Source organism: Coregonus lavaretus (assembly GCF_964263955.1).
Source record: "Coregonus lavaretus genome assembly, contig: HAP1_SCAFFOLD_288, whole genome shotgun sequence".
Lineage (NCBI taxonomy): Eukaryota > Metazoa > Chordata > Actinopteri > Salmoniformes > Salmonidae > Coregonus > Coregonus lavaretus.
In genome coordinates this window covers 227,434-234,552 of record NW_028165217.1, presented here as the reverse complement: position 1 = coordinate 234,552, position 7,119 = coordinate 227,434, and the positions used below count along the sequence as shown (strand labels likewise).

The window sequence follows — 7,119 nt, the reverse complement described above, 5'->3', positions numbered from 1 at the left end:
CAAGCCACACACACACACACTTTCCATAGATGGAGTGGGGATGCCAGTGTACCACCTGTTCCTCTGTCATCAGCCCTCTCTCTGGTGAATGGACTGGTTGGCTGAGAAGTGAGAACACACATGCTGACAGACTGGCCATTTGATCTCTGACACACACACTATCTCCTAATTACCTCATTGTGTGTGCTGGCCCGTCTTTCTTTTCCCGGTGTTAGCGGTTCCGGTACATTAACGGCCAGGTGTTGTCGGTGAGCACGTAGACCTCTCTTACATTACCCTCCATCTCTCCCCCATCCCTCCATCCTCCTCCTCCATTCTGTTCTCTGATGTGTGGTAGATGAACAGGTGTGATAAGCAGCTATATTAAAGGACTGATACACTGTAGGGGGTTAGTTGGTGCACAGACACAGGACAGGAAGGAAGGAGCACACTACAGGACAGGAAGGAGCACACTACAGGACAGGAAGGAACACACAACAGGCTAAAAAAGCTGGTTATACATTTATTTGGTTTTGTTTCATTAATTCTCTTTGCTGTCCTGTCCCACGTTCTATAATGTGTAAAGGACTGTCCTCCCTTCCTTCGTCATGCTTGGAGAAGTGAGTATGGAAGTATGTAGTACTGTATGTAGTATGTAATATGTAGTATGTAATGTGTAGTATGTAGCACAGGAGGTTGGTGGCACCTTAATTGGGGAGGATGGGCTCGTGGTAATGGCTGGAGCGGAATAGGTGGGATGGTATCAAATACATCAAACACATGGTTTGATGCCATTCCATTAGTTCCTTTCCAGCCATTATTATGAGCCGTCCTCCCCTCAGCAGCCTCCACTGGTATGTACTGTGTAGTGTGTAGTGTGTAGTATGTAGTGTGTAGTGTGTGGTGTGTAGTATGTACTATGTAGTGTGTGAGGATGCGTCATAGTTTCTAAAGAGAGACCACTGTGTTTTGTTGAAGCAGAAGGTTGATGTGATTGTTGAAGCAGAAGGTTGATGTGATTGTTGAAGCAGAAGGTTGATGTGATTGTTGAAGCAGAAGGTTGATGTGATTGTTGAAGCAGAAGGTTGATGTGATTGTTGTAAACATTTAGCTGTTGTGTTATAATCTTTAGATTAGACCTCTAGATATAGAGCACAAACTAAATGTGTGTGTATGTGTGTGTGTGTGTGTGTGTGTGTGTGTGTGTGTGTGTGTGTGTGTGTGTGTTTCAGAGCAAAGGGGATGCGGGTGAAGTTGAGTCACCTGGCTGACAAACAGGAGTGGACACATCATCACAAACACAGGTAACCTGTCTGTCTACCTTTACCCATCCACCTGTCTGTCTACCTCTCCACCATTCTACACTCTACCACAGGATGGCAAACCTTCACTGACACCTGACAAGTTATGTTATCTCCCAGAGATTATACTCTTAGGCTTTAGCTCAGTGAGCTACTGCAGCCTTGAGTCGCGTCAGGAACTTTGGGGCGTTTAACTGACAAAAGAAGTGCACATTTTCATCAGAGCTCGTCCCTGATCTCTCCCTTTCTCTCCATCCCCCATTACTCTTCTAAAAGGGTCCACGAGGACAAGGCTCTTCAGGATCTGGAGTCTCTACTCAACAGCAAGAGTAAGATCTAGTCCCTCTCTTCTCCCTCTCTTCTCTCTCTCCCTCTTCTTAGTCCCTCTCCTCTCTCTCTCCCTCTTCTTAGTCCCTATCTCTTCTCTCTCTCCCTCTTCTTAGTCCCTCTCTTCTCTCTCTCCCTCTTCTTAGTCCCTCTCTCTTCTCTCTCTCCCTCTTCTTAGTCCCTCTCTTCTCTCTCTCCCTCTTCTTAGTCCCTCTCTTCTCTCTCTCTCCCTCTTCTTAGTCCCTCTCTTCTCTCTCTCCCTCTTCTTAGTCCCTCTCTTCTCTATCTCTCCCTCTTCTTAGTCCCCCTCTCTTCTCTCTCTCCCTCTTCTTAGTCCCTCTCTTCTCTCTCTCTCCCTCTTCTTAGTCCCTCTCCTCTCTCTCTCCCTCTTCTTAGTCCCTCTCTTCTCTCTCTCTCCCTCTTCTTAGTCCCCCTCTCTTCTCTCTCTCCCTCTTCTTAGTCCCTCTCTTCTCTCTCTCTCTCCCTCTTCTTAGTCCCCCTCTCTTCTCTCTCCCTCTTCTTAGTCCCTCTCTTCTCTCTCTCTCTCCCTCTTCTTAGTCCCTCTCTTCTCTCTCTCCCTCTTCTTAGTCCCTCTCTTCTCTCTCTCCCTCTTCTTAGTCCCTCTCTTCTCTCTCTCCCTCTTCTTAGTCCCTCTCTTCTCTTTCTTTCTTTCTCCCTCTCTTATTTTCTCTCTCTCTCCTCTCTCTCTCATTACATTGATATGTTTATGTGGCAATGTAGTTTGACTTGTTGAAATGTTGTCCTCCCCATATGATTTTCATCTTCTTTCCATCTCTCCCTCTCTCCCCTTTATCCCCCCCTCCTCCCCCCAGTTGGCCAGAAAGCCTTCCGCTGGTTCCTGCAGTCTGAGTTCAGTGAGGAGAACCTGCAGTTCTGGTTGGCCTGTGAGGAGTACAGGGTTACCCCCTCATGGCAGCAGGGGGCCAAGGCCCAGTCCATGTACTGCCAGTACATCAACCCTGGCGCACCACAGGAGGTAGGTGGAGTGTTGTGTAGATGCCGTCTAAATGTTGTATATACATTTTACTGACGTTGTATAGATGTTGTGTGAAGGTTGTATTGACATTGCTTGAATGTTGTATAAGTAAGTAAGCCTTGTCCAAGCCATAACAGTCCAGAGGGGCAGGGGCCCCCATTTCTCCTATTTCTGTAGCTTAAGGAAGCTTGATGTACAAGTACACCCCCTGGACAGGATGCTAGTGAACGTTGTATAGGCGTTGTCTGAACATTGTGTGTGTTGTTCCCAGGTGAACCTGGATGCTGAGACCAGGGAGGCTCTACTGAGAGTGATGGAGGAGCCTGCAGGCGACACATTCCATGAGGCCCAACAACATGTCTACCACCTGATGGCCAAAGACTCTTATCCTCGCTTCCTGCGCTCCCCACACTGCCTGGAGGCCCTCAGGGCTCCTTAGATATTCCACAGCGCCACCTGCTGCCCCGGAGGACCACACAACAACATAATAAGCTGTGTGTTTTATAACATTAGAATTTAGATAATTTATATTTATACTCAAGTCTTAGTCGACACTCTTATGTGAGTTGTAAGATGTTTGTGTTTATCATAAATATGTTATAGCTATGGTATATGTCCATGTAGTTATTAATCAAGTGTTTTGACAGGAACTGAGATCATATGAGTATTCTAGTCAAATCAAATCGTATTGGTCACATACACATATTTAGCAGATGTTATTGCGGGTGTAGCGAAATGCTTGTGTTCTTAGCTCCAACACTGCAGTAGTATCTAACATTTCACTCAGTAACTAGTCTTAGTAGATGCTCTTATGTAGAGAGTCATAATAACTGTATTACTGTTATAAACATGTATGTGCCTAGGATTATTCTGCGTGTGGAGTTCATTGGATCGCATGCTGAACTAGAGCGAAATGTAGCCGTAACGAGAAACCTGTAACCTGTGTACGTTATGTTCTGGTGAGGTTAGGGCTGTACATTTCCCATAACTTTCCCCAACTTCCCAGAATTCCTGGTTGAAAGATTCCCTGTCATTTGAATGGAGCTCCTCCGATCTTCCCTGTCTTCTCTCTGTCTACTGTTCTCGATTGGTCCAATAAAACCACAAAAAAATACAGTTGAAAAACCAAGGCCTTAACCCAGCATTTCCCAAACTTAGTCCGCAGGACCCCAAGGAGTGCACGTTCTGGTTTTTGCCCTAACACTTCACAGCTGATTCAAATGATCAAAGCTGGATGATTAGTTGATTATTTGAATCAGCTGTGTAGTGCTATGGCAAAAACCAAAACGTGCACCCAAGGGGGGCTCCAGGACCGAGTTTGGGAAACACTGCCTTAACCTGAGCAGCATGTGCTTGACTAAGGTAAATACACACCTGGTAGAATTTCACCTGTGTAAACATATTATGGGAGGAAGAGAGAGAGACCTGCACTAAACAGCAGCTCTGAGGTAAAGCGGAAAGTGTATGCACACTAAACACCTGCAGCAGACACAGACAGGTCTGGATAGGTCTACACACGCCCACGCACAAGATAAAATAACTCTGTTGCTTTACAAAATGTCCACAGCTTTTTATTCACGCCCTTTGCATTGGAATACATGGGAGAAACTATTGTCTCAATTCTGACCTTAGTGCAACAGAAGACAATCACAAAAAAATACTTGATGGCCCCTTCAATATACAGTACAGAGGTCACAACTGTAGGCTGTTGACTATCTAGGGTGCATCTCAATACTCTTCTGTGGCATCCTCAGGTTCCTCTTCTTGTGTCCTCGAGGCGATAGCAAGAAGCCAAGTCTACCAGTATACTCACCAAAACTATGACTACTATAGTACCATCTAGTGGAGACTTGAATATTACACTCCTCAGCCATCGATAGACGTGTGACTTCGTGTCCGTCCATTCAGCCTAGCAGCAGTGTGTCTAACACATTGTATGCGTCCCAAATGGCACCCTATTCACTATACAGTGTACTACTGTCGACCAGAGCCCTATGGGACACTGTTCAAAAGTAGAACACTATATAGGGAATAGGGGTGCCATTTGGGAGACATTATTAACTTATATCTAGCACAGCGAAACCAGTCAGACTAGACCAGACCGAGAGACAGACAGAGAGAGAACAACAGGAAGACAGAGTGTGTTTATTTGGAGGTGCTGGGTGCAGGGTGGTTGGGATGGTTGTTTCCTTTAGAGGGGGTTGGTTTCACCTCCGCCCCCTTCACAATACTCAGCCTCTTGTGGAGTTTAGTACTGGCTCTGTGGGTCACCTCTTCCTCTATCTTGTTCCTGATGGCCACCTCCAGGCCCTGGGGGGTACAGCAGGGGACATGGGATCAGGGTACAGCCACACTCAGACGTAGGAACACAGATTCATTTGTATATTACTTACACCATTGCCTAAAAAAAAAGCATTCCTTTCCTCAGGACATTTCAATGGGTGACTATCCAGGAAAATAAAGAAAGATAAGCCCTCCATGTCTAAATAAATCTGCATTGATCTCAGTTTTTTGTCCGTCGAAGTACAACTCTGTGTGGTGTCAGGGTCCTGGTTCTCTGAGACGATTCTATCTGCAGACAGTGCTGACTGTATCTCAGTGCACGAGGTCTCAGACGCTATGTCCCACAGACACAGACCGTAGTGGATTCTCTACACTTCTCCCAAAGTGTGCACTTACACCCTGCCCATCATGGAGTTCAATTGAAAAGCATAGAGGGTGTGTAGGCAGTGGTTGGAGGGAGTTTCCACCTTCCATGTCGAGGAGTGTGCAAGTACACACTCTGGGAGAGAAGGGTGCAGATTCAGAATCGGGACGTAGCCAGGTGGAAGAAGTAGAAGTGACCCTCAACCCAGGAGAGGGCTAAGACGAGAACACAATGGGAAAGTGCGACCACTTCCATTTCAACTTTTTTTTTTACGACTAAGCGCCAAATGAACAAAAACCATATTGAAAATATTCCTTATTAAAAGGCATTAGGTAGAAGTAAGTTAATCCACAAACATATATATATATATAAATAAAAATATATATCTTAAATGACTGCGTTTTTGTGAATATAATTATATAATCTTGAAGCCCATTCAAAAACAGTATGGGACTGGATCTTGGAAGTAAGGTGAAATGAGCGGTCACTTCCTCATCGTATACAAGTGGTAGCCCCCAGCCTGAACAGATAGATTTGAAACTCTCTCATTATTCTGTAACGGACATTATGGGCTGTTCTATAGCTGGCGTCTTACCTTCTTCAACTGCTGTTGTTGTACTACTTTAACCTTCTTTGGTGCAATCGTCCTTCCTGTGAAACAGCAACAGGTGAGGGTGAGATTTGTAGCCAACAATAACACCTCAGTGTAGATATTTATTGACCCCCTACAAAAACACACTGTGGTTAAAGGGGCAAACAATAACAAAGCCAACACCCCGCCTCTGTTTTGGTAAATAGCTGAGGGATGGTTCTGATGGGTTGAACTATGCTCATCATGAGGCATTTATAAGATATATTCTTCAAGAATCAATGGCTATATCCTTACGTTAAAAGTCAAATAATGTATGTAGCAAATGCAGATTGTCCCCTTAAGCCAAACGGATTCGTAACAAGTGCTGTAGAAGTTAAGACAAGTTTCCATTTGGAACAGCCCATAACGGTATCAAAGAGGTTAGCTAGTTCTAAAGGGAATAGATGGACAGGCACTGTGTAATCTTTTGTGTGACTGATAATGCTATTACAAATCTCCTATAAATAGCTATAAGCTGCCCTACAGATCTCCTTCACAAATTGACAGCAGGTCCAGTAAGTAGGCCTAAACATTGTGACAACTTCTGAATTTGTCTTGTTATGCATATGCAAATACTTGCGCTATGATGAGTTCCATTTGAGGGGGCGCGCGTACTACTGATACTCTAGTTTCCACGCAGTTTTTCTATAGAAACTGTCTCCTCACTGAACCGTGTTTAAGCCAGCATGTCCGCCGCCACAGGTCGCAAATACTTTGAGTGTATATACGAAGTCCAGGAGAAATCGCAAGAATAAAAGACATCAACCATATCACACTGTACGTACCTCCTTTTCTGGGACCTTTGTTTTTGTTTTGTTGAGGTTTCTTGGCTCCACCGGGCTGCGCTTTGAACTTCTGTTTACCTTGCGCCATCTTGCCTCGATGCTGTTTTCACCGTATTGTTCCAGACCGGATGCAGATGGGCGTTACAACATGGCATTCTGGGATACTAGAGTACTACTGAGGTGTGGAAAATACGAAAATAAAATCTCTCCGGAAGATACTGGGAAATAGTTTGAACTGAATCAATAAAATGTTTGAATTGTGCCAAGTTAGATAAATTACTTATTAAACATGTACCTTGAAATTAAATTAATGTATAAACTAGATAGTACATACAATGATAGCCTAAGAAATGTACCACGACCAAAAAGATACAACACAGACCGCAGTAATGTTTTTGCTCCCTCTTTATTGTACTGTCGTGAAAGACAAATCTCTTCTTAATTCGGGTATG

The 7,119-nt window shown here is 44.6% G+C and overlaps 2 protein-coding genes across 2 annotated transcripts; one reads left to right on the top strand and one right to left on the bottom strand.

Annotated features, from left to right (window-relative positions):
* Positions 1-555: 555 nt before the first annotated feature.
* On the top strand, positions 556-3,043 carry LOC311116115 (regulator of G-protein signaling 4-like; the record flags this gene model as incomplete). Its single annotated transcript, XM_084191245.1, has 5 exons — positions 556-599; positions 1,212-1,283; positions 1,557-1,609; positions 2,441-2,604; positions 2,876-3,043. 5 exons carry the CDS (start codon positions 556-558, stop codon positions 3,041-3,043), a joined length of 501 nt encoding a protein of 166 aa, XP_084047371.1.
* A 1,116-nt stretch (positions 3,044-4,159) lies between these two features.
* Positions 4,160-6,802, bottom strand: LOC311116129 (UPF0390 protein zgc136864-like). Its single transcript, XM_084191259.1, has 3 exons — positions 6,668-6,802; positions 5,847-5,902; positions 4,160-4,914 (listed from the first exon to the last, which is right to left on the bottom strand). Exons 1-3 carry the CDS (start codon positions 6,753-6,755, stop codon positions 4,750-4,752), a joined length of 309 nt encoding a protein of 102 aa, XP_084047385.1. The 5' UTR covers positions 6,756-6,802; the 3' UTR covers positions 4,160-4,749.
* Positions 6,803-7,119: the final 317 nt, after the last annotated feature.

What these genes read in the sequence shown, in the direction of transcription:
- LOC311116129 (XM_084191259.1), bottom strand. Translation starts at nt 6,755, where the DNA reads ATGGCGCAAGGTAAACAGAAGTTCAAAGCGCAGCCCGGTGGAGCCAAG. An exon ending in CAAAGGTCCCAGAAAAGGAG is followed by an intron (nt 5,903 to 6,667) that starts GTACGTACAGTG and finishes GCTGTTTCACAG; the next exon opens with GAAGGACGATTGCACCAAAG. An exon ending in AACAACAGCAGTTGAAGAAG is followed by an intron (nt 4,915 to 5,846) that starts GTAAGACGCCAG and finishes TGTACCCCCCAG; the next exon opens with GGCCTGGAGGTGGCCATCAG.